Source organism: Rhipicephalus sanguineus, chromosome 1 (assembly GCF_013339695.2).
Source record: "Rhipicephalus sanguineus isolate Rsan-2018 chromosome 1, BIME_Rsan_1.4, whole genome shotgun sequence".
Classification (NCBI taxonomy): Eukaryota; Metazoa; Arthropoda; class Arachnida; order Ixodida; family Ixodidae; genus Rhipicephalus; species Rhipicephalus sanguineus.
This window is the reverse complement of record NC_051176.1, coordinates 262,107,315-262,134,653: the sequence shown is the minus strand read 5'-3', so window position 1 is coordinate 262,134,653 and position 27,339 is coordinate 262,107,315. Positions and strand designations below refer to the sequence as shown.

General features: G+C 45.1%; 1 protein-coding gene across 1 annotated transcript in view; it reads left to right on the top strand.

Annotated features, from left to right (window-relative positions):
• LOC119378852 (probable serine/threonine-protein kinase ifkC) overlaps nt 1-27,339 on the top strand; it is a 73,733-nt gene that overhangs the window by 13,701 nt on the left and 32,693 nt on the right. Inside the window, exons 7-13 of the mRNA XM_037647895.2 lie at nt 1,484-1,601; nt 1,705-1,785; nt 2,062-2,192; nt 7,159-7,540; nt 15,679-15,778; nt 16,358-16,464; nt 24,856-25,050. Coding sequence (XP_037503823.1) covers nt 1,484-1,601; nt 1,705-1,785; nt 2,062-2,192; nt 7,159-7,540; nt 15,679-15,778; nt 16,358-16,464; nt 24,856-25,050 — 1,114 coding nt within the window. The remainder of the gene's footprint in view (nt 1-1,483; nt 1,602-1,704; nt 1,786-2,061; nt 2,193-7,158; nt 7,541-15,678; nt 15,779-16,357; nt 16,465-24,855; nt 25,051-27,339) is intronic.

Below are 27,339 nucleotides of genomic sequence, written 5' to 3'. Positions count from 1 at the left end.
CATGTGAGTGAAAGTCTTCAGGATGTCTTCCTCGTGAAAGTGCATATGACATACAAGTGATATGTCGGACAGTTTCTTGTCCTCACGAGGAATGGCGCGATCCCACACCGCTCGCTGGTTAGGGTCACGCGGGGCACAAATAGGTTACCAACCGTCTCGGATTTCGCGGCACTGTCCCGATTTTTCATACAGCATCCGCCCCTGTCGGGACAGCTATATGTTCCTGATTTATTCCGGACTGTCCAGAAACTTTTACGTGATCCAATGCACGGCCGACAACGCGCGTCACACTCGAGAACACTAAGTTCTCACAAATAGCATGCACGAAGCAATGTTGCGGTGGCTAGCGGTGGCTGCGAAGAGCTTTAGTTACTTTGGCTGAACTTCTGTGCGAAGTGCGACAACTTCTACGGGTACATTCTCCAGCAAGAGGAAGTGTTGCGAGCAGCACATAGCCAGCTGAAGAGGCCGAAACAATAAAGAAACAATCCACTCCCCCCCCGTCTCCACTCCCTTCATTGAAGAGTTGGTAACCCTAGACACAAAAGAAATGTCGTAGTGTCTCGGATTTCCTGTAACCGCTCGTACAGCCGGGACACAACATGTCGTCATGGCGAAGACACGCAGCACATCCGAAGCACAATACAAAGTGCAAAACTGTTCACGCAGAAAGCAGCCTCCACAGACACTGACGCGACGTGACACAACGCCGGCTGAAGAGCGTGGAGTGAGTGAATCCTGTTGTGACAGCAGCGACACATCTGTCGCTGATGGCGGCGGCGGCGCGCAACATCGCTCAGTTTTGCAACTGACCTGGTTCTATAAAGGTTGCTTATGGCTGCCATGGAAATATTAGGGCAGAGATTGTTTACCCCCATTGATTTACTTGCCGTGCTCAGGTACATCTTATTTTACATGCATCTGTGTGTTCCACAAACCCACGCACAGTAGCATTAAGGTAGCACAAATGGCACTGGCACCACCTCTCATACTGTGATTGTTGTGCCATTGGCATCTTCGAATATTTCGCGAGCTCAGTTGTGAATAACTCACCAGACTTGCAGAGTGTCCGTTTTGAGGTTCATCTTATATGATAATGCATAAAAAGATTGTACAGCTATATTAACCAGTAATCATCTTAAATAACATAATATTACTTGTAATGAATACCATTTCGAACATTGTGTATTGCAACTACATGTAATAATAAATTTATTCTGAGAGTACCAGCAGAATATATATTCAGCCAACAGTCGAAATTTTCACGTTCTTTGTAATCATTGTTGCAAGACTATATGTATAATGAAGTAGCTGAAGTTCTTGAAATATGTGTTATGTTGAATATTACTATGTGCACCCGATGTAAGTTAAATCCATGCAAATTGCCCACCAGTGCAAGAACTGTTGGTGTCTGTAACAAAGTTGCAGTTGCTGCAATGAGATTAGTTGATTTGCCTTTGCTTGTTCTAATTTTTGTCTGCAGACCAACACTTGACCTTGCACTTCGCCTCAATGATGTTGTGTACCACCAAAAACGTTATGAATACGACTTTGAAGAAATTGAAGAAATCGCTGAAGGAGGATTTGGAATCGTTTGTAAGGTAGACGTCACAATGATATTTTTTAAGTTAGTGAATCCTCTTGCAGGAGCATTCATGGAATACTTATTCTGCTCATTGTTTTCACGTATAACACTTCATTTAGGCCAGGAGAAGAACAGACCGCCAAATTTATGCGGTGAAGAAGATCCCCTTCAAGTACTGCAATCCAAAGGTCCTAAAGCAGGTAGCCTTTGTTTAAACTCGCATTAAAACGTTGGCTGCTTTTGTTGCTTTTGCATGGTGGATTTGTCCTATATAAACTGAAGGAAAAAAAGGGGCAGGTGAGGTGTGAAATCTGGCATGCATTTAAAATGCGACAAGGAGCTTTGCTTATTAGTAATCCTTCATTGGAAAGACACTTTTAAAACCACATTCATAAGGAACCATATTGTTATGTTCTTGTGTGCAATATCATATTGTTCACACTGCTACAGTTGCAATTTTCATTTTCCTTTGTTAGGTATTAAGGGAAGTGGAGCTTCTGGCTCAACTTTGTCATCCTAATATTGTGGCCTACAAGTCAGCGTGGATTGAAAATGTGACAGACTTTATGACAAAGTCTCATTCAGCCGCTGTTGACAGCTTTCAAAGGTTTGTAAAAAAGTCCTTTCATGTTTAGTTTTGTATTTCTTGCGTATCTGTTACATTTTTCGTGTGATGTGACAGTGTCTATCTCCCTTTCTTTTTTCTTGAGCGAAGATGTGGTGAGAGTACTTGCGTAAGGAATTCCGATTCAAAGTGTGCATCATGTCCACCATTCGGTGGCAACTGAACATTATTTCATAATAATCTTCTTGAATATAGGTCATTCCGCACAAAATGTCCCAGCCATTTTTGGGGGCCATTTCAGATGCATGAAAAGAAAATTGTGCTGATTTTACTGTGTTGGAAGCACTGAACTGCCGGGATATTTCAAAGAGAAAACAATTTTTCATAATGTGGAAGCCCTGCAAATTTTGGAGAATGCAGTCTAAGTGATGTTCGTTAGAAAATTTATTCTGAGAGTAACGTTTGTTGTGTACCAAATATGGTTTACATATTAAGAACGTTTGTTTGAGGTGTTTGAGCTCTACAATATTAATGCAATTTTTCTACCTTATGCACCCCCAGAAATTTTGACAAGATGTGCTATGTTTGCATTTTTGCTCTGGTAATATTGCACTATATCTTAAAATCTGAGTAATGAATACTTACACTACAGAAGATATATTTTTTGTTAAAAATATTTTCCGACCAGTGAAGTTTGTAAATCTTGCGAGAAAAATTTACATATTTGAGAAAATCTTCATTTTGACACACACTGAGATGCAATTTGCACCATGTGGTGCCCCAATTAAAAATAAGCTTTATACCTCGATCGAAAGGTCGTAAATAGTCCTTCATATATGGCAAGTTTTATCATTACATTTTTTTTGTTTTAAGCTAGAAAATAATTTTTAAACAAATGGAAGCATAGTTGTCAGTGGAGAATGGAAATTATTTTTTCGAATACATTGAGACGGTTGCCAAAATGGCTGGGATATTTGGCGTGGAATGACCCATATGTTTTCTTCAGTTGTGCTACCGAGAGGATGCTTAGGTTGTGCTTAGTCTCCAGGCGACATGTTAGTTTGTTTTACCCTTGAGGCTTTCAGCATTAGTAAGGTTACAGAGGTAATCGGGAAACAAAATGCGAGAATATATGTTTGCTAACTATAAAATGTTAACTGAGGGTTTGTTGCTATATTGTCATGTGGTTGTGACGGTGAAGAAAGCAGAACGCAGCTGGTAAAGATGAAACGCTTTATTGGGCGAACTTGTGCCCAGTAAAAGAAGTAACACTCAAAGTGCAGCGAAAGCTGCAAGCACAGACGTCAGTCGTCAGTAGTCTGATCATGAGAAAACGTGTCGTCCTCTATACGTCAACGATTGAACCTTCCAGCATTATCGCTGGTGCTCACATGAGCAGGGGTAGAAGTGCTGCGCCATTTGCGCCACTCTGTACTAATCCATTTCTGCTGCGCCATCCTGCTCCAAAACGCATTATTGTGCCGAAACTGCTCCCAAGCGGTCTTTGGTGCCTTTGTATGCCGCTGTCATCCGTGACATGGCATGCCCATGCAACGTCCTATCATCACCATCACCTGGCGCGCTCTCCATAATGTTGATGACGGCATGCAAAAAATCAGTTTCGTCGCAAAGGTGAAGCAATGAAGGCGATAGTAAGAAATTGTAATGTTATACGAAGTAAGGTTAGCAGCTAACTCTTTTGGATCCGATCTCAAGTAACTCTACAAAACACTGATGTCTTAAGTTGTTTTGGTGCTGCCTGTCGTCTCAACGCTATGGGGGCTGGAGTGGGAGGTGTCAGCATCAGTAGGGCTGTGCAAGCAAGTCAGCGCAGCACTTTTTCATGACGCCGACAGGTGGCGCGCTCGTCGTCTCAGAGATGCCTTTGTGCTCGAACTGCGTGAACAGCACCAATGCGGCGGCGCTGCTGTCGACCCTGAGGTGCCATCTGTGCCACCGCATTGTCTTGAAAAAATTTTGCCTCTCCGACACGCTGATGTTGACACCTCCCCCTCTAGCCACCACATCAACGCGAAGAAAGCAGGCCGTTTGCTGGTGTCTGCCGAGATAGCGCGTGCGTCAGCGCTAGCGATTGTGCCCTTATGATCGAAGTTTGCAATTGCTGCTCGAGCCACGCAGCCTGCCCCCTGCCCCGGCTTCCTTCATGCTCCTTTGCCCGACAAAAGACAGGCGGTGCGTTTTCTCTTGCTCGGGGAGCCATCGACGGCAGGACTCGCACGCAGGTCGATGTTATCGCATGCACCCTTTGTGCAACGCAGATGGCCGGTTCATTTCGTCTTTGCATCAGATGTGTTCGTTCCCAGCACTTGCATGCTATTACTCGCGCGAAGAACAGACGATGCGCGGGGCGACGTTATCGATTTGGACTTTATACGGAAAATGACGGCGGTGGCAAAAACACGCCAAGAGTGTCCATATAATTGCTCTCGCAATAAAAGTTGATATTTCATTTCTGTACTCTTCTTATTTGTACATGTCAGCAGTTGTGTTTTGTCAATGTGAATATTAAAAAAAATATCTCTCAAGTGTGGTCGGGTTTAGCTACACAATGTATTGCTTATCTCTGTTTTCCTTTCAGTTCTCATTGGCTGTGGTGCTTTAATGACGAGAATATAAGCTTTTTAAATTCATTCTTATAGTCTCTCATTGGGTTTAGAATGACGGTAACTTTTATTAGCTTATCTCTAGTCTTCAGTTGTTGTTCATGTCCGCTGTGGTGTTTTATTAACCTGAACATTTGTCTGAGGTCTGGTCAAGTATAGCTATGCAAAGCATTGCTTATCTCTCGTTTTCTCTGAGTTATTTCTGTCAGCTGTGATGTTTTAAAGGGACACTAAAGGCAAATATTAAGTCGACGTTGATTGTTGCAATAGTGTTGCAAAAACCTCGTAGTGCTTGTTTCGTGACAAGGAAATGCTTATTTTGAAAGAAAATCACGTTTTAGTGGTTCGCACGGCGTTAGCGCACTTCAGTTCATCCGCATGAATGGACCTTCTGACGTAGCAGTTGCCGTGCCCAACATTGCCCGCCTTTACTGCTCGGCCGCCGAAGCTACGGTTTCTTGCTCAACAGCAGCCATCAACCTTGCCAAGATCCAGCTACGGGCCTCCCCGAAACTGCATAGTTCACTGTAACGGAGCTTAGCTTGGCCAGCAGCAGCAGAAGTAGAGTATCGACAGGGCGTAAATAGCGAGAGCCAAGCACACGCAGCAGCACGCAATAGCAAAACTACCATTGAGACGCGCAGCTCGGCGAAAACGGAACTTTTGAACCACTCGCGCCGTTCCCCATGGTAGCGCCAAGAGGTTCTTTTTTCTATGAATCGAACAGAAACGATCAAGCAGCATTTTATTACATCTTGTGATGCATGGAAGGTTCTTTTTTTATTGCAACTAGTTTGATTAGTAGCGGTTAATTGTACTCGGGACTCTTTGACGTCATCGGGATCATTTCCAAAATGTCCCACTCGTGGCGCATATCGTGTCCTACATTTACCTTAATTTCTCGATTACTGGAGCACTGCTGTTGATACCATTGACGTTTTATGACCTTTCACTCCGACATAAATTATTAGATGCGAAGCAGCGCTTGACTAGCCTGTGTAACGCTGTCCCTCCGTCCGCACAAACGCGAGGCAACGCGCTTCCCTCGGCGCAGGTGTTGGAGCGGTGCCAAGTAGGTCACGCCGCAGCTGGGCGTTGACGTCACGCTCCCCTCGCACGCTTCCCTCGCAGGTGCGCGCGTACGTCACTCTCTCCCTCACCCGCCCGAGCGCCCGCAGCTGCCGGCTCCAACACCCGCTCGCCTCCCGTGTCTGCGTTTCAAACAAACGTTTACACCAGTAAACGCTACACCGAGTTTCGCTTCAAACGAATCTTCCAGCGCTCACCGCAGCACCCGCGTTAGCGCCGTTCAACCTGTGATGCCACCCGTGCGCAACGCTGCTCCTTCGCATCCCATCAGGGTTCCCTTCGGGGAGATGGTCCAATTTTTTTTGCCTTTAGTGTTCCTTTAATGACGTGTACGCTTGTGTATGTACACACACACACACGCACACACACACACACACACACACACACACAAAAGTGTACTCATCATTAAAACATCACAGCTGACGTGTGTGTGTGTGTGTGTGTGTGTTTATCAAATAATATCATGTGTGGTAAGTCTGGTCGATTCATCAGTATCGAATGTTTAGTATGAACCATTGGAATTTTCTGTTTACGTCAAATAAAATATTTCAATCAACAATGATGTTTTGTTTTCACCCTAGACATCTGCTCCAAAACTAACTTGCATTGCTCCAAAGCACACCATTTGATCTTCCAAAGCTGCTCCAAAACAGCATTATTCCTGCACCCTCAGCTGCTCCAAAACACTGAAGCCCACTTCCACCCCTGCATGAGCTCCAGAATAAACTTGACTATTTGCATTCTGCGCGTAATCTTAACAGAACAATTTTAAACAGTCTCGAAGCTTCCTAAACATTGCAGCACAGCCAGCGCCAAGCGGTGCTACTTGTTTTTGTGGGTGAAACTCGATCACATCAAAATAAGATATAAGGGTGCGTTGTGATATCACTGTTTGAACTGCGAAAAACATTAGTAAACCCTTACCTAGCTTGACTCTTTGTCCGTCGGGGCTTTTTGACAGATACTGTGGATGTTTTCTCATACAGAAAACGGGATGTGATGCACACGCAATTTTTCATGTATACCATTGCAAAATGAGCGTAACTGATGAAAAGCTCAATAGGTAGCAACATTCTTTCACTGCTGCAACCAATCAGTGTGATATGCCAAGGAATGATCCTCAAGGGGATGAAAGCTGTAATTTGGGATAAAATGGCTGTGTTGGACATATATTTTTGCTCATTTAGTGACTAACACATGTTCCTCTTCCATGTGAACATGACATTGCATGTGAAAAGGTTGCTGCAATAAGGCTGTTACGTAAGTTGCCTTAATGTATGAATTTTTCTTCACAGTACTGTTCTGATATCTTCTGGTAATGGTGATACAAGCTCACTGCCATATATTGTTGAGTCATCCACATCTCTGGACACAGAGCCGGAAGAATGCCAGAAGGAGTGTTTGAATAGCGCAAGCCGGGATGAATACTGGGATCCATATGCAACTGAGCGGTGTGCATCACTGGAAGAGCCAAGCAAAGAGACTGTGGACCTTGTTTGTGCTAGTGCCTCTGCCAGAAAATATAAGCGCTCGCGCCGGAGCTCAAAGAGTGATAGTGAACTCAGAAAAGGTGTGGATGCACATAGCATAATTGAAAGGAAGACATCAAGTGACACTTCCAGTGCCTCAGCAGTGGTGACTCCTCAAGAGCATATCTTTAGTCTTCTCCGTTCTTCGGTAAGCTGGTAATTCTCTTTTTAGTCTACCCTTTTCTCTAAGCAGCCTAATGTTTATACGTAAAGCTAATTCAGAATTGTTCTTACCCTGCATTTGAGGTAAATTGATGCAACTCAGTTGATGGCCTCTTGTAGAGTTAAAAACACAGATTCCTGTCATTTGTGTGCATTGTAGGAGGGAGATCAAGTTTGAAAGCACATTGAAAGGAACCATGCCAAACAAGAGTTATTATTTGAATACACTTTTGAAATTATAGTTTCCCTGAGCACACAGCTCAATTAAGATGATCAAGAGAAATGCATTGGCAGGCTGATGAAAGGACACATACACAAAGGGCAGACAAGATGTAGCTTTCCTTGTTTGTACTCTTTTTTTCGGATCTCTGTCTGTGCCCTTCATTCATGTAAAAATATTTTGGTAACTGCTTTGACAAAATCTTACCGAAATACATGTGAAAGCAAAAGGTTCAAAGGGTTCCTGCAACATTTTTCCAAGTAATCGTAACATGACCTCAGTATCAGAGTTTAATGGCTCATGAATTGATTGCCGCACAAAATTTTTCCAATTTGTCAAGTATGAGAGGAGTTGCAGGCATTTGTTGCATGCTTTAAATGCTTTTTCTCTCCTTTAGTACCGACGAGCACACTCAAAGCTTCACAGGTGAGAATGAAAAAGGGGCAAGAAGCTACATCAGTGTGTGCCATGGCCTTGAGCCACTATTTTTGAATACGTCTGCTCACTTTTGGTGTGGTCACGAGCGCGCTGGTGTTGCTACTGTAGACAGGGACTTTAGTTATTGTGGGCACATGGTGACACCCTGTGGTGCCTGCTGTAACTATATTAATGAGAACTAACAGACAATATTATTGTCTGTTAGTTCTCATTAATATTGTGTCTAACAACGAAAAATGAGCCGTTAAGTTATCTTCTTTCCTGCTGTAACTATGCAGAACAAGCATGCTCAAGTCAGCCAATGATCGTCCTCCCTTGCTCTGATGTGGTCGGTCCCTCCAGTGTGGTAATTTGCCGATAGAAGAGCAATTTCTAGCTGTCTTTCAAACGTAATTGTAAGTTCCCTGCCATGTGCCGTGCTATATTATTTGGCTAACATGTTCGCAGGAGCCTCAACTACCGATCAGCTGCAGTGTTCTCTGACCATGTTCAAAGAGTGTTGCAGGGCCCCTCTAATGCGCTAAACCAGCTCTCCATGGTATCGCATATAGTGCAAATCAGTGGTTCTCAGCCATGGATGTTTTGGGACCCCTTGTGGACCGGTGGAAGTGATGAGGGACTCCTTGCAGTGAGAAAGAAAGGGGGTGGGTCATAAATCAACACTACTTGCAGCGTGAAATAGGTGCCTTTTTTCGTGGATGTGTTTCACAGATCCTCTTTTGAGAACCACTGGTGTAAATAATTGGTAATGTGGATTTTTTTATGTAAGGTTTTAACATTTTTATTCTCATTGAAGATGAAAGAAAAAGCTATCTGGCAGCTTCTGCAGTTTTCCTGCTAAAGGAGGACCAAAAATTTATGAAAAGAGAAACGAGATGGTTGTGGTTGGTGTCATGGTTAAAGTGCGAGAGGCGATAAGGGAACAAGTTCGTCATTAAAGGGACTGACAACCGATTTTTCTCGACCCAGTTTTTTAAGGCGCAATGCAAAGCTCCCCCTCGGTCCTGGTTGTACCTGCAGTGGTTGATTCCAAAGGCATGTGGATATTTTGTAAGCAGAATTTTTCAGTCTGAGAAGTCACTAAAAAAAGTACGAGTGCCTCCTCCGGCAACACTGAAAAGCAAAGCGATGCCGATAGCCCTCCTTGCAAACTGTTGATTGCACTCAACGTTCTATTTTCACAGGAGTGCATGCAACTGTGGCTAACCACCTTCATTTTGACATTTTCAACCGTTTTTTTAATATAAAGAGTGGGTAAAATAAGTCTTCCGAACGCTCATCGTCACGTGAAGTCCCTTTACCGCCTTGCGAGCCAGGCGCTCCATGTACTTTAACTCATCCGCAGGTGCCGCTAGGCGCTCAGCTAACAACTTTCGTGCTGCCGCTCATGAGCATCGGATCATACGTCAAACATATGCGGTTTACGATCATATGTCAAGCGTATGAAGCGTAAGTGCTCTCCATGACACCATGATGACATTGTGTTGTTCAAGGCAAGAAGTGGATTACTGCAGCACCATTCATTGTTTTGCAGCAATGCAAAGTTTTCCTGAACAGCCAAATACCGTAAAAACCGGAATATAGCTAGATCTTTTTTTTTTCTCAGAAACCCACGATAAAAATTCAAGTCAACCCCCATCTTATATACTGGTCATTGGCAGAAAAACTGGAACTCTGGCCACTCTGAACGACTGAAGTCAACCAGCTCAGTCTAAAGCCCCTGAATGAAATAAAGAATTGGCCGCGTATCTGCTTGCTACACTGCAAATGTCATAAAAGACGATAGACGAGCGCTGCGTGAGATATGGGCGCCATCTGGCATACGTCGGGAAACATGACCTTGTACAGAGGGCTTCCTTCCTCCGTGTAGAGGGCGTTCGTGGCCGTGCATAGTGCCGCATTTTCAGCGCAGCCGCACATTCAGCGCAGCTTAAGAAACTAGGGTCTTAAGAATTACGTATCTATGTATTTTCTATAAAAGAAACACACACCTAATACTTACCTAGTGATGTTGTGCCTCAGATGTGCGTAATGTTTGCTTTTTGATCGACAATGTACACAAGTATGAACCTACACACCAGCTCAAGATAGCTGGCCCTTGGGCAAGTGGTCCAACTTTGGCCGGGTGGCTGAATCGGGTGACAGACAGACAAGCAGACAGACCAAAATTTCTGCGTTTAAGTTCCCCAAGAAAAACTATCGTCTCTAAAAGTAACGCCAACTCCTCTCTCCTCCTGCTGTGTCGGCGTTCACTCTCTCTTCTGTCAACCATGGCTCCCCCTGCACTGATGTGCAGCTAACAAACACTCTCCGCAATAAACGCTGTCACCGCAAATCGCTCGCGCTCGTCAGCTGGTATTACGATCAGATTTTTTCATGTTACGTTAATTAGAGGCAGTAGAAACATTGCAAGAGGACATCGAAATGTTGTTGCACTTGGGTGGCTTTGTTATTGGCAACGAGACACTGAAATATGCTGCGCACGACGTCAGTCTTTATCAGATCGCTGACGGCAGTGGATACCTATTGGCGGGATGACGCGAACACAAAAATGCATTCCCATAGCAACTGGCGCTTCACGGAAAATCTGAATTTCTTAGTCAGTGAATGCATCTACGACACGTTGGAAAAGTTAGAAACGCGTGCCGCGTTTTTCGCTGGCAAAAAATGCGGCATGCAGCAGACACCACTGTTGCTGCGAATCACGTCGGTTGTTACAACATTGGTGCAGAAAGCATTTTCTATTACTACGTGCATCGTCCCGCCGATAGATACCTGCTGCCTTCATCAGACCAACTGACGTGCGCCGTTGTTACTTTACCTGGTCAGACACGCCTTGCATGCAAGCCGAAAAGTGAAAGAATACATATCTTACACCGTGGTCAACAGAAAGCAGACACGTTTGAAGATCACTTCACGGAAGTTGGGTACATTGTTAGCAATGTGCGTGAAATGCTTGCTTACCTCACAGAGCTGAGACCATTGTGTCAGTTTTGTAGTCAGCCTGGCTGACTCTATGAAGCCAGATCTTCCTCTGTGCCAAATCTCGCTTCTCAGACTGAATCTGAAAAAGTCAATTTCACGTTTACTACACCTGAAAGCGTAGCAAAGCGGCATCGCAAACACAAAATTATTGAAACCACAGCGTAAAAGTGCAAAAAAGAGGCGTGAAACAAGGTGCACACATATGCAGCTCGCCGTGTTTCGCACCGCTATGGAGGTCGAGCCATAGAGAAACAAAAAACAAGCAAGAGAAAAGGCGCGCTAGGGACACGTGATAGCGTTCGGCCAATGGGAGCACCAAGCATCGAGGGAAAGCGCAGGAGAGGAGGACAGGAGCATTTAACAGCAGATCGTGTTACTTTTATTTTATTTGGGGCTGTAGCTCAATCGCCATTGTCAGCGTCATTTTTTTTTTTTTGCTAGGCGTGCCGGAATGTAGTAGAAAATTGTAGAGCTGCAGGATGGCCCTATTTTATGTTTTCTCTTATCTCTTCTGAATGTATTTGGGCTGCATGCTGCCTTTTTTGCCTACTTTTCTTGGAAAATGAGTGGGAACCGACAATATATATATAGTTCACCATAGCATTCAAGAAACAGCGATTGAGTTCGTGAAGGCACGTGGAAATCTGGCAGCCGAGCATGAGTCTGGAATGTCTATGAAAAGCATTCGCTACTGGTGGACCCAGAAGGATCACATCACAACATGCGGCAATGAGAAGAAAATGTCTTTTTGTGGCCAGAGCTCACCGTTTATGTAGTTAGGGAGACAAATGTTGCGGTTTCATCTGGGAGCTGCGTTCAAAGTGGCTACCAGTGACCTGGGAGGTGTCGAGATAGCCCGTGCCTTTGGACTTACAAGGGCTGTCATGGTACATTGCAAACCCAGGATGGTCACATGACGACATGCAGCAATCAGCAGAAAACTTCATTTCAGGGCCAGACCCCGCCGTATCTGGAGTTGGAGACGAATGTTGTGTGGTTGATACGGGCGCTGCGTTCAAGATGGTTTCCAGTGACGTCGAGTCCATCCGAATGAAAGGTCTTGAGATAGCGTGTGCTATAGACTTCCAATGGCACAATTCGTAGGCATTCTGGTTTTTACGTTTTATCAAGACCATGCTTGAGCCCTTCATTTTTGGTGGAGTGTGGGCTTTCTGGCATTTGGAACCAGCTTGTAAACGCACATGCAAATAAATGGCAATGTCACTGCAGCATTTGAAATCGCATTTGTTGCAAGGTAAGGGTACATTTTGATAGTTTGGGCTATTCCATATGCATCTCTCTTCCAGTTTTTTTTTTTTTTTCATTAAGCGCAGCTCTTACACTACCGTTCCTGCGTCGAGCGTCGGCATGCTTTGCTGTAATCGAGTGAACGAGCACAGCTGAAGATGAAGAGCGAAAAGGAACGTATTGCATACATATCCGCCAATCTGTTATGAACACAGTCACGTGGTGATTGTGGGCATTTTGGCTTCTTCCGGTGCCACCAGATGGCCGTGCCCTTTGCGCAACTGTAGAGTTACTGTATATGGCTCCTTTAAGAGCCACAGTTGTGCTTCTGTTTTCCACTTGCCGCTCCGTTGCCATTCGCCAGGCGTAGTCACGTGGAACTCCAAATTACTGCGGAAAAGCCAACTTGCCTATCGTTAGTTTCTTGGCTCATCGCACAGGGGCGCTTTGAGCGACTAGCCAATTGAGAAGCGACGTGAAGCATCACGGGAGCTTAGACAGGCAAAAAAGAAGTGGGTGCAGGACGAAGTCAGCAAAATATGGGAAATATACTTAAAGAAAAAATCCATTGGTCAAAGCAAAAAAAAGGTGAAAGTGAACGCTGGATGACAGAGGTTCACGGAAAAAATAAAGCCGCGCCAAAAGTATTTTGGAGCCACTTAAAAGCACTATGTAGGAAGTCTGTCACAATGCAACAACATATTGTAGATAGAGGAAATCAATGGGAAGGGTATGAAGCGCTAGGTTACATCCGAAAAGTAACAGCTGATTCGTTTAAAAATAGCAACGTTGGTTTTAATCTCCCACAAACAGGCCGGCATGATGATCGAGCAGCAGCTTCCAGGTTTATTTTATACTTACGATATTGTCTTATTTGCGGACAGCCGAGATGATACAGCGGCTGGTGGATATATGTGGAAGAGAAGGTGAAGCTCTAGGACTAGGATTTGGTGTAACAAAATGTGGATTGATGGTATTCAACGACCCCAATGATTAGGCGTTGTCAATACAGGGCCAAGAAATACCGAGGGTAAGCGAATACAAGTACCTTGGAGTATGGGTAAATTAGGGTTAATTCTGGATTTAAATGAGAGTGAAGTACACAAAATAAATATGACATTCCTGTGACCAAAATTTGGAAGTCTGTGCAAGGCTCATTCAAGCATTCTACTGCATGTCCAGAGCTAAATGCAGCCACTAAATAGGGCTGCTAAGGCATGCGACCAAAGAGCGAAGGCAGCCCCCCCCCTTCCCTCCCTCTCTCTATTTCCTGCCCTTCAGTGCCGTAACTGACGCCTCTGCTGCAATGTATACGTGTGCTCGATCCCCAAATCGCATCGTTTGGGCAAGGGCACGTGAAGAGGTCATGACAGAACTGTTGGTGGTCATTTCTGCGTATTGCAGTGTAAAGTTTGTAACAGCTACACATATTATTAACACAAGCACAATCGTGCTGCCACTTATGGTGTCGCCGCCATCTGTCGCTTGTATGGCCTTCCACCAGCAAGTGAGACTTGGAACGACAGGAATCTCCGTCGAGTCACTATCGCGTACAATGTCGCTCGCGATTTAATTATTGCGATTGTTGTGGCAGCTGAGGTGCCTTCACCGCTGGCAAGTTCGTTATCGCCGAACCATCTTCTCAGACACATTCAAAACAGCGCTGAACCTTATTGTCACTTTCAAGCTTTCATATTCAAATTCAAAAAAAAAAAAAATTCTGTTCGTAAGCATGCGTTAAAGGAGAGTTTTAGTCGTTCTGCAAACTTCTTTGTGTTAGCGTTTTACCACATACCATAGCTGTAAACATGAGAGGCCGAATATGTGGTGCCCTCTGCCGGAGCCGAGGTGAACCAGGAAAGCATAAATTATTGTAGAAACATGGTGCAGTGTACTTCCCTGCTGGCATAAATTAATGGCAGCAACCTAATATCGAATTAGTTGCCTTTTTAAACTTGTTTTTTCCCTCGAAGACACTAGGAAAAAACAGACATGTCTATAATTGGGGTTGCGTGAAGCGTCCCAAGATATCAATACCAGCGACCGGTAAGCTGGTATTCTGTAAACCCATTTGCATATACCGGAATACCGGACAAGCTAAAACCTCTAATGTAACTTTCTCGCGAAATATTGTGAGTAGGTGAGTGTCCCAAAAGCAGCAATAAATACAATTGACAAGAGGGCTGCCTTGAATGTAGCCCCCTGTATGAACAAGGGATGGCTTCAATGCACAAATTTGGATTGCAATATGGCAGACCTCTGTGAACTCTGGCTCCTAAAGGAGCCATATACAGTAAATCTACACAATTCGACGGAGACAGCACGCGCATTTAAACCTTTCGATGAAAACACATTTTACTGGTGCTTACGAACATTTGCTCATCGTGTGCACCTTTTTCTTCTCAGTGTCATTGCAGAGTGTTCAAATGGATAAAGCAACACTCAACCATTATGCAACATTCATATTGTAGTGTTTGATAATTTTAAGACCATGTTGCTTGTGTGGAAATGCGCACAATTGATGCCTTTGTGATTTATGTTGTCTGGCAATCTCAAAAACGTGCAGAGTTGTGCCCAAGTTTCACGTTGCAGAGTATTGTAATTATCATTCATTTTTTCTATTTTCAGTTCGAAGTAGGTGGCGTGGGAGGGCAGAGCCCAACCTGTATTCCGGTTTTTGCGGTGAATGCTTTGCTTAAATGGCGGCAACAAATTTGTATGTTGAGTGCGCAAAAGTGTGGCATTTATGACTAAATGATTAGAAATTATTGAGCAGAAGTTATTCATTACATGTGTTTTCATGGGAACTGGCGCATCTGTAGCTGAATATTTTCGAGACTCCAGTGAGATTTATTATTCCTTACATTCAAAGGGAAGCAAGTATTCAACCCTTAATTGTAGCTTTCTCTCAGTTTTAAGGTTGGCAGGTTTGTATGTTTGTTTATCATGATTGGTCACAAGGCCCATTGTAGGTTCAGGTTAGGTCTTAAAAGCAGGCAAGGAGACTTGCTTGCTTTTGTGGAGGCTAAGGGTGAATTTAGAGTAAATTACATCTAATGTAGAAGATGATAAAAGAAAAAATGACGTTTTTGTATGTACATGTTCGTTTTGATGCATGGTTTTTTTTTAAGCTGATATTGCCGACTGCAGTTTCTGTAGCTTTCATCTGTGCAAATAGTCTTTTTTGCTGTTCTCTTTTCATGTGACTTGTATTGGGCATTTTCTTATTAAAGGATGTTGGAGGTATGCTGTACATTCAAATGGAGCTATGTTCCAAAAACCTAGCTGATTGGTTGGCCGCACGTAATCAGCGGCTAGCTGCACCAGAGTCTGGTAAGCGACCCCTTACTTGGTCACTAAGCTCTAATTGTATAACTTATCACTATTTCTTGTAGTTGATGTGCAAGGTCAGAGTGGACAATGTTGGTGGCTCTAGCATTTCAGGGAAGTTCAGTGTAGCCTTAATTAGTGCGTGTAGCTTAGGTAAGGTGATTTCATCAGAATTTCTAGTCAAATGAGGGACATGTTGCAAGAGCCAATATTTCAGTAAGCTGACTTTGTGGAAACGTCGCCACCGACATCTCTTTTTTGATCACTTTTGATCACTTAGTCTGCATCTTCCTGTGAACCTCTATCTTGAGCAAAACAACTCTCACCAGTCCTTCTTAGTCTAGTAACTCATTCCAGAGCTGCTGTAAGAACTTGTCAGACTCCTCTATCAAGGCAAGTTTTAAACTCTTAGTTGACTTAGCATTTTGGGTATACCTATAACTTAGCTCTTCGAAAATGCATTAGCTTTTCACAAAGCATTAATCATGGATGCACGTGTTGTCATCAACTCTGTTTATCCAACTTGTTGGTGTTGTAGGGTTAAGCGAAAATTTGATCCTCCTTCTAATCTTTAACCTACAGCTGAGAGTAGCATCAGCATCATTCCAGAAGCAATGAACATCTTCAAGCAGATCTTAAATGGGGTGGAGTATATGCATTCCAAAGGATTCATCCATAGAGATATCAAGGTAGGTGGAATTACTGGTCAGTGCCTCTGCTTTAGCTGTAAATCGCTCTTGTGCGCATGGTTACATGATGTTTTGTTAGCCCTTGCTGCCTCTACTTTTTACCACATTCTTTGTACAGTCTTGTGTAAGCTCAAGTGCTTCAATTAGCAGTCCAACAAATTGCAGTTAAGACATTCCTGGATACGTTTTTTTTATGATAGTGTTATATTTACCATGTTTCAATGAGGATATAGCTACAATGCTGTTGCGATGGATTAAAACAGTCTCCAGGGCTAGGAGGAGGATATTAATTTTTTCACTGCAGAACATGACTGAAAAGAAATACAATAAGCTTTTGGTTCAGAATAAACCACCTGCTCTAGAGCATTTCATCCATGCATTGCTTGCAATTCTATATAATTTGTAAATGCGTACAAGCATACAAGTAGTATCAACTTTAGCAGTTTTTTGAGCATTTTATGTTGGGAGTCAGGCATGTTAGTACAGCATACTCTTGAGCATTTGAAATTTGTGACTGTAAAATGGTTCTTTAGTGATGGGAGACCTTTATGCTGGCATTCCCAACAGTTGCCTTTAAAAAAAAAAATAATAGTAGAGGATCTTACACAAATGGCAAACCCTTCTCTTGTTAAAATAATTAGGTTAAGTTAATTGAGCTAAATTTAATTATATAATTATCAATGCAAAGGTTGTGGAAGACTTCAGGAAATGAGTGATAACATTATTTAATCCTTTGTTGGTCATTGGGACATATATGTCCCGTTCGCAACTGCAAATTAAAGCTGCCTCTAGTGCTCAGAAGTACATATGTAGGCCCACAAAAACAATTAGCGCAATCATGCTGAGGATTCTGCAACTACAATTTGTGGTTTTTATTTTAATTGAGGGGTGGCTGTGGTAGCACGAGTTGTTTTCCTTGTTGCCATGTTTTCTCACTTTTGTCGATTTTGACTGCCCATGTTTCGTTGCTCATTCACCATGTATGAGATCGTTATCAAGTGCAAAACATATTTCTTGCATTCCTGCAATGCTGTTAGGTCAATTGTGGACAGGTTTGATGCAAGAGTGAGCCATTGCTTCTAGCTACCTTCAAATATGCTGAACATAGTGGTTGAAGAATATGCCTTGCAAGCCCGGGCCCTTTGACATTTGCTTTTTATATGCAGTCATTTTTAAATGTGTTTCACTTCCATTTAGCCTTTCTCATTTGTATTTTGTGCTTCTATAGATCATGAAAAGACTGAAACAATGTGAAAGAGCGTGTTGGATGTTGTAAAGGTGCTGACTGTGCACCACCACTTCACGCAAAACGTGCCAACAGTGCTCAACAACCTTGCAGAAAAACTGCATAAAGCTTATTTGTACAACCTGGCAAGTGCCTCCTTGCATCGCATGCTTTGAGCCTATTCATAAGCAGCTATAATAATCTCGCACCCTAGTTACACGGGCACACTAACCTCGATTGTGACAAACGTCAGTTCCCGCAAACTGTAGTTACATTCAGTTAGACGGAAAGCCTGAGTTATTCCACTAACCAGGGTTGCTCCAAACCGAGGTTCATGGCCTCGTTTAAGGAAGCTCACTAACAAAATGGCGGCACCCATGTCAGCAGTCAAAGGCAGCCTTTTCACTCCTGACAAAGGGTTAAAGCAACCTAGGTCTTTCGTGGTTCTTTTTTTCCAGTGAGAAAAAAATCGCCAGGCCTGCGCAGAGCACGCAGCACAGTCACAGCGAAAGCTGGAAGAACGGCCTTTCTAGAGCTCGTAAACTCTCTTGGGGCAACTAATACAAGTACACTTGCAAGGTACCCACTACGTCATAAATCATCATAATTTTTGTGAAGTAGGGAAGCACCCACTATGCCATTATTCATCATTCTGCGGAGAAGCTTGGTACTCGCTACACACCTGTAAGGCATTATGTGCACTTTGTGCTGTGGCTGAGGACGATGAAGAATAATGGCTGAGCCCTTTGTAATGGGCTGGAAGCATTAAACGACCCACTCGTTGCGCAATTTGCATTGTGTGACGTCTGGTTGTTATTTTACTCTTCTGCCACACTATATTACATGTTAACGCGATTCCTTGCCTGACATGACACCTGTACAGGGTCTTTTTACGGAGGAGTTTCAAGCACCGGCGGGGCTCTTTAGTAGAATACTCGACTGCCATGCAAAGGGCCCGGGTTCAAATCCCATCCGATCCTTGATTTTTGTCGTTTCATTTTTTCTTAATTCGCGCGATAGCAGTTACGGACACCACCAGCGGCGGCGGAAGTGGACAACTATGGCACCAGGATCGTCCGTTATCTCATAACAGCTTTTGCTGTGAAAAAAGAAAAGCCCATTAAATTAGGACTACATAAACAATGTTTACATGCCAGGTCATTACAGTGCTCTCAAACCTTCTCAAATACATTCCTGGCTTATTGCACTGGGAACAAATGGGGACCATCTTTTCCTGACCCCCTCAGCAGTTTCTGATGTGCATGTTAGGTCCTTATCAAACATGAAGCCCTGGCTCTCGCTGTTCCAGTGTCCTTGATGAGGAGGTTTTACATTTCAAGACTACTATTGCACTGCAGACATGTTGTCACATGGCACTCATTGGCAGTATGCTGTAAAGTACCACGGAAGCGCTCAGCCCACTTTCACTGAAAATTGCGTTAACCTAGATATGGGCACTTGTCCAGTGAAAGCAGGAAGAACCAAGGTGGCAGCCAATAAAAAGCTTCGAGACAGCGCTACGGTGGCTACGGAATCAAAGAAACATGTTTATCTTGTAATTTTAAATGATGGGGTACACTAACACCTACTCATCATCACTGAACCTATTGATCGGCTCTTCCGAGTCTGTGCAAAGTAGGTCAATGCATTCATCGCTGATACTCGCATGACTTGAAGAGACCATGAGTTCTCCTGTACCTGCAAGTCGGTTATGCAAGTGCCCATTCTCGTTGCTGTCCAACGCGACACTGATCCCACACCCTTTCAAGAATAGCCCGACCATCTATTCTTACACAGTAGCCCAAGCCATTGGCACAAAGTTCAGCACGTGTTGGCGCGAAGGTTTCTGGTGGTTCCCTTTAGGAGTCTTCTCTCCCTTCCTCATAAACTCTGCCCATGACTTATGGAGGGAGTCCTTGAAAAACTTAATACAGTAGACGTCCACAGGCTGCCTCTACATTCTCCTGGAACATACATGGTGTCGGTACTGGCAGCTTCTGCTGCATCGACAACAGCCTTCGTTTTGTGGATGGGGGCTTGCTCCATGACGAGTAAGTGGCGAACGTTGTCCATGTTGGGACCCCAAGTGTGTCCTAACCACTCCAGGTCCTTTTTGGTTGGTATCCAGCCATTTTTGAACTACGTTAATTGTACACTTGCTGTAGAAACGAAGACTAAGGGCACAAGAATTGATCGTAAATGACTTTTCGCCGAGTACGTTTAATTCTACATTACACCTAGGTTGTGGGCATTATGTCATCGTGTCAGCGGTGCCACTTTTGATTACCCTTGCACCCAGTGTTCCTCCATGTTGGCACATGATACAACGAAAGACTATGTTAAATGGTGGAATGAAGATGAATTTTAAGGGCTCGTTTTTTTTTTTTTTTGTTAGACACAATAATTATGAGAACTAACAAACAATTATGCCAAGGAAAGTATAGGGGATGTTATTTGTAGTAATTAGAATATAAATGTGAAAAAAGTAAAGTGAACGAAAAGATAACTTGCTGTCATTTAGCTGGAATTCGAAGGTTCATGAATGCCCGAGCCGGAATTCTTCCTGTAGGCTCCTTGAAGACGATAAATGCCAGAAGTTTATGCCTAGATGCTCGGGCCGCCAGGGCCTTGGTGAAACTGCGATGGGCACAGCCGGAGTTGATGATCCGTATGCTGCTTTCCCCCACAATGTTGTTGGTACGGTTTGCTGGACTGTCCATTCTAACCATAGTCTGGTCCACATTACAGATGTTGTAGGCCGTGTAGTCGAAGCGCGCCCTGAAAGTTTCGATTCTTGAGTGAGAGGCATCAACAGCTTTCTTGCAGTCAGCAGGGGCCTTCTAATTCATTGGTGGACACACACATTGTCACTCTGAATCGCTTCTTCCACCAGTTGATATATATATGCTTGAAGCCTTGAAGTTTCCAAGGTTCAGGTTTCCAGCAATTCTCAGCACTTGTGTTAGGAGCCGGTTACTGATGGTGCAGTCAGCATCTCATTCCGTTTGAAGGTAATACGAGAGGGTGTCGTCTAACTCTCCATTGAAGTTGGCCTGCGATCTGTGAGCTCCTGCTTCTGCTTGCAATAGTTGAGGTTCTTTGGAGCGTCATACTTAGTCCCACTTGTGGGGTGTTTTTTTTTTCTATCTTGAAATGCCGAGAGGTGCAGCTAGCGTTATTTTCCGACGTGCAGTGCCACACGACGACTTGAGTCTTCCAGGCCATGGTGTAGGAGTGCATCGTGTGGCCAGCAGATGGTGTAGGAGTGCATCGTGTGGCCAGCAGATTGCACGAGAAGAGTGGGAACGGCAGCTGCGGGCACACTTTATCAAGAAAACCCTGTGACCACTGGGTTTTCTTTCAAGGACTGTTCATTGTCACTCTGCATTATCTCTGCCCCCATTGGTCCTTCCCTTTGCACTGCAAGTTATCGGATATTCCTGTCATTGCCTCTAGTGGTCTCGCAAGGGTAACAATGAGGCGAATATTTTGACTGATGCTGGCACTTTGGAGGGGTGGGTGCTTAATATATAATTTTCACAATTCTGAAGTTTTGGAAATGTTGGTGCTTGTGCGAAACGTGGCGCTTCCGTGGTGCTTTACGGTATTTTAATTTTTACTGGCTTTCTTTTTTTCATTGGAAAAAAAGAAAAAGGGACTACACAAGACCTGGGTTGCTTTAAGCACTGCTCTTGGTTATTTCTTGAAAAGCTCTGCAACTTCTGCATTGATGCCTTATTGATCAGGTAGCTTAATCGTTCTAACACTGCCGTAAACAAAGCGCGATTGCTTACCTTCTGTGTCGAACAGCGGTAATCCTCCACTGTCGTCGCTTCTGCTCGTGAAGCAGCACCAGAAACTCGTAGAAATGTGCTCCTGGCAAGTTTTTGTATGTGCTCGAGCAGCCAACTACGCAGCAGTTGTTTCTGGGCATTGCTGAAGGTTGACAGAAGCTTTAAATTGCTATGGAAGATGCAACTATCACAGCAACTACAGCACTCGCCCTGACACTCACGGGAACACTGCTCGCCCTAGCCCGCCTACGCTTCCGAGCCGTGGCGACAGGCGGCGTTGTCGGCGCTTTGCGCAGTGCCTATTGCCTCACGCATCGATTGCCGCAAAAATTTCTCGAATCCGTCAAAAACGATAGGAGTTACAGGGATTTGTCGCACGCTCTAGGTGCTTTCTCTCTTCTCTTGTCCTGACGAGCGCACTGGAAGCTACACAGAAAGGGATGGCACAGGGGAAAGAAGTTATGTCAGTGTGCGTGATGAAATGTGATCACTCTCTCCCGCTGTGATTCGTGTACACAAGTGTAGCTTACTGTGTAACAGACTATGCAGATTAGCAGACTATGGAGCACGGTGCCGGCACGAGGCGGCACCCCATGGCAAGAAGCGCATCTGATCCAAACACCGTTCCTGGTTTATGTCGGCTATTGGCCAATAGCATGCTATCTGTTGTTTGACATCAATCAGCAGGTGCCCCGCCCACTGAAGCAAGTAGTGAGGATGGGCTTTTCTATGAAGAGAGCGCTTGAAAAAATGGTATATTCGCGCACCGCTTCTAAACTCTCCTTGCTTTGCACGACTGCAAGATTTGGCTCAGCTGTTCATAGCAGTGTCTGCTTTCCACAGGATGTGTTTTCTCACCAAGCCCGAGGGGTGGTTTGTAACTCCTTAAAGAAGTGTATGTTGTACAGGTTCAACTTTCGTCCCAGTAGCGCTGAGCTTTTTGTTGCCATTCCCAAGCACCTATGCTCCGACTTGCTCGTGCACGTATACGTTGCCCCCACCGATGGCTACTTAGGCGTCGCTTGCATATATGGCCACGTCCATCACCGCTTCATCTGGCTTGGTCTCCACCATCCCATTAAATGATATAGAGTGACCTGTGAGCACTGCCAATGCCGCAAGCAAGCTTTCTTGCTTCTAACTGGCCTACTCCAGCCTATAGACATTCCTGCCTACCCATCTTTCCACATTGACTTGTCAACCCTTGGCAACCAATGGATTACTGTCACCACAGGTTGCGATATTCATGTGATATTTGCTTTGTATCACGTTGATCCTCCCCTTGAGCTGCACCACCAAAGTTCGTGATCTTTGCGATGTTATCCTACATCGTGGTGCCCCTCGTTGGCTCCTTTGACATTGTGCCACTGTTTCTTTGCCAATGTCATTAATGACCTTCTGCAGTCCAGCTTCACTAATTACCAGTTCATGACAGCTCACCATCTGTGAATCAATGGACTCGCTAAGCCATAGGCCCAGCCAGAAGGCATTGGGGATGTTCAACACTGTCACACACTTCGGTGAGGCCCCGTCAATCTAGCAACGTCATCTAGGCAGACTCACAGGCTTCCACTTTACGCTTAAGCCTATGATGCCTGAAAGGCCTCGAAGTGGTATATTTAAAATTTTTGTTGGCCGGTCAACCCGTGCAGGGTTGCACGTTCAGGATGACTGACGGACTCATTGAGCAGACACGGGCATTTAATATAAGGAACAAACAAGCGTTAAATTAGAACAAGGGCAATGTCAAAAGATACACAGTGAACTAAGAGGAAAGAAAAATATGAGCGATAAAAAGAACAACAAAACAAGCTTAAACTAAATGAGTACTACAAGTACAAATACAGACAACACAGTATGTTAATAAAATAACTCGACATGAGGGAGACTAAAAGAAATACAAAAAAAGTTAGAAAAGTATTGTGCTCCCGCTTCAGAGGTTCTATGTGATGCAGCGCATGCTAATACAGTGAAATGTAAAGCTGGGTTAAAATAAAAAACTGAAACAAAAAAAGCTGCAATAAAATGTTCCATATGGACCATGCCAGCTCGTGGTACTTGTAGGGGAGTCATTGTAGTGCTGATGATGGTCTCGCCTGCTTCGGTAGATAACGAGGGTGCCCGAGGTTGCAGCTGACTAAATTCGTTGCGCGGGACACTCCGCGCTCGCCACCTACATGACACTCGCTACTCCAATGACCGCGATCTTTGCTGGTTCAACATCAGCTGCCCAAGCAGCCAAATTCTTTCACGGCATTCTGTGCCTCCACTGCAGACGCACTCCCCCAACGCATGCCTTTTTGCTGCAGGTGTGGGAAGACACTGGAGGTGCCGTTCTCCCAAAGTCAGCATTGGGAAGATTCTCTCCCGACACCATGGCAGCCTTCCCTTGACGAAGGAGCGCACGCGCGAGAATTCCACACGTTTGTGACAGACACCCCCTTCCCATTTCCGCCTTCTCTGCTTGAAGTTTTTGCATGTGTGAACACACATACAGACATACATAGATAAAATCGGACTTCAGCCGCCTGTAAATATAATTCTCGCTTCGCCCCTGCGCTGAGTGCCTTAGCCACATGCTTGCTATGAATGTCTGAGAACACCACTGGGATCGGTAGTGTGCATTGCCCTTTGTCACTTTCACTTAAAACTCTTTGTGCCACTATGCTGCAGGTGGTAGTCACCTGCAGGTATTCACCTTTCAATGCTATGTATGTCCGTGGTGAAATACTACCCTTTGACTCCTTGCTTCTGAGAGATAAGTCTTCAACTTTCTCCTATGCTCTGGATGCCAATGCTCATGCCGAAACAGCACGTCATACCGCCCATGGTCGTCTTGCAAAATCGCAGATTATTCACAGAACGCTTTGATTGCTACCGCTGGGATGTCCACTACGACCCTGGTTCTCCTTAGGTGCCCTTCTCATCACGTGGGTCTCAGTGAAAAGCTGCCACGCTATGCGAGGCCCCATTGCGTTGTACTTCAATTGTACTCTTGGCCTACAAGGTTTCTCCATTGGCCACCACGTCGGTATCCATGTCTACAGCCCCAGTTAGTGAACTTGTACACACATCCAGACTTAAACCCTATCACTTGGAATAGCACCATGAGCTTTAGGCAGCATTGGGATGGCGCTATTGCTATTGGGGATTTCATTTAGTGTGTGGCATGTGCCAGGACCTGAGAACAGAAGGTAATGGAGTCCGTCTGATTCCCAATCATGTGGGTCGTGTGGTATGGAGCTCTTGTCACTGTGTTTATATATTTGCTGGAGTAGCTCTCCTACACTGTGACATTATTTGGCCATTGTTAATAAGTACCCTTGTCTTGCTGGCAGAAATGAGATTGTTGGTGTTTTTTTGTTCTCGCAGCCTCAGAACATCCTGTTTGATTTGGAAGGTTCATTGGTGAAGATTGGAGACTTTGGTCTTGCCACTCGCACTAATCAACAGGAGTCATCTACTCATCAATTTCCATGGGCATCTCAGTCGGGTCACACGCAAGTTGAAGGCACCAGCCTGTATGCTGCACCGGAGCAGCGTAGACAGGCCTCTTATGACAGCAAGGTATGCCTTGTTTCATGTTATGTGCCCTTTATTGAGTGTCGCATTGCATGAAGTTCTTGATTTTTGCATATATGCGTCGGGCCAATTTCTTTTTCCTTGTAACCTACTGCTTCGTAAAACATGTATGCCTCTGTCGCACAACCACCGAGCTTTTGTCAAAATACTTGCACTCAAAGAAATTTTAGTTTGCTTTGGGATGAGGACCTGAAATGACCAGTGGTATGACTATGTTTGCCATGTAGATATATGCATGGTAAATGTTTTGTATTGACGCTAGCCGCTGTAGTCAGCATATTGCGTAGCCTCTTCAAGCAACCCTGTATTGAAGAGCGCCATCTGCCGGGGGCAGACATACATATATAGCATTGTTATTCCAGTTGTTCCTCAATCTTGTGTTTGGTTTTGTGATAGCATTAAAGATGCATTGGCGATACCGCTCCATGCCTACATTGCAGCGTCGTATGACCTACGCTATTTAACACTGGCGACGAAGATGGGATGCGACGGAAAGTCGACGGACACTGCCGCAAAAGAAAACTAGTCCCGGTGGCTCTGGTGCGTACTCGTCACGATGACGGCCGCCACTGCAGACGGGATCGAGGCCTTCGACATCACCCACCCGGAAGAATGGGAAGACTACGTGCAACGCTTCGAATTCTTCTTGGAGGCACAGAGCATCACGGACGCTGCCAAAAAGAGGGCGACATTTCTCAGCCGATGCGGTCCCGCGACCTTTCAGCTGGCCAAGGCGCTTGTGGTGCCGGGCCACTTAAAGGATACGTCATTCGAAATGATTCTCGCCGCGCTGTGGGACCACCTTGCGCCGAAACCACCAGAGCTGGCCCGGCGTTACGAATTCCATTGCCGCGACCAGGCACCGAGTGAGTCTGCTGCCACCTACCTCGCTGCCCTTCGAACCACGGCACAACACTGCAACTTCAATGACCTCGACACCGCGCTACAGGACTGATTCGTGTTAGGACTGCAGAATTACACGGTGAAGCAGCGACTACTGGCAAAGAAAGGTGTCTCTTATCAGTGCTGTCGAGGAAGCAGTCGCCGCTGAGGCCATTACCCGAGAAGGAAGCTTTGCATCGCCCCAAAGCACAAGCGCGCCGCGCGTCGAGCCAGTGCACCACAGGACGACGACAGGTGATAACGGTGAGCAAGGTGCCAGTGAAGACGTTCTTCGGCTTCGTGCAAGCCCTGAGCAGCAATGGGGCATCGAGAGACCGTCAAGTGGCTCCTGCGCCAGCTGCGGAGGCCCACAGGAACGCCGCCGGTGTCGATTCCGTGCTGTCCAGTGCAGGGAATGCGGAAAAACCAGGCACATTGCTAAGGTCTGCCGGTCCCGGTGGCAGTCTGGCCCACGTCGACATTCCAAAGCCGACGGCCGGACGCAGCGTTACAAGAACGCCCCTCGCACAAACATGGCGTACTGCGACGACTTGGCGATGACTGCTATCAATGCAGTGTCTCGGCCTGCCAAGAAGAAGGTATATGTGGACCTCAGGATCGAAGGCGCAAAGTGCCAGATGGAGGTGGGTGGACTTGGGATCAACCTACTCGATCATTTCCGACGCCACAGCCAGACGTATTTTTCCAAAGGGGTGTGTCCCAAATCTACAGCCACTTGACATAATCATGAGAGACTATCAAGCCAACCGCATCGCTGTACGGGGGATTGGTACCGTGCGAGTGCAGTTCAAAGAGTTTGACGGCTAGCTACGCCTTGTCATTGTCAAGGGGAAGCGCACAAGTCTTCTCAGACTTGATTGGTTTCCTGCACTTGGGATTGATATTACGGGAGTGCAACACATTGACCAACTGCCATCATCACTTGATAGCATATTCAAAGACTTTGCCTCTGTGTTTGATGGGACACTAGGCTGTTACAAGGGACCGCCTGTGCACTTTGCACTTAACCCCGATGTTGTGCCTATCCACCTAAAAGCAAGGAGGGTTCCTTTTCCACTTCGACCAAAAATTGATGCCAAACTGGACAAACTGGTACAACAGGGAATCCTGGAGCCGGTTGATCACGCTCGTTGGGAAACCCCCATTGTTACACCACTGAAGGCAAATGAAGACGTCCGCATCTGTGCAGACTATAAGTGCACAATCAACAAAGCCTTGCTGCAGCACCCATATCCTGTGCCTTTGGTCAGCCACCTGCTGACATCCCTCTCTGGTGGAGCTGTTTTTGCAAAGCTGGACTTGGCACAGGCCTACCAGCAGCTGCGTGTGACTGATGAATCTGCAGATTCACAGACCATTGTGACTCATCGG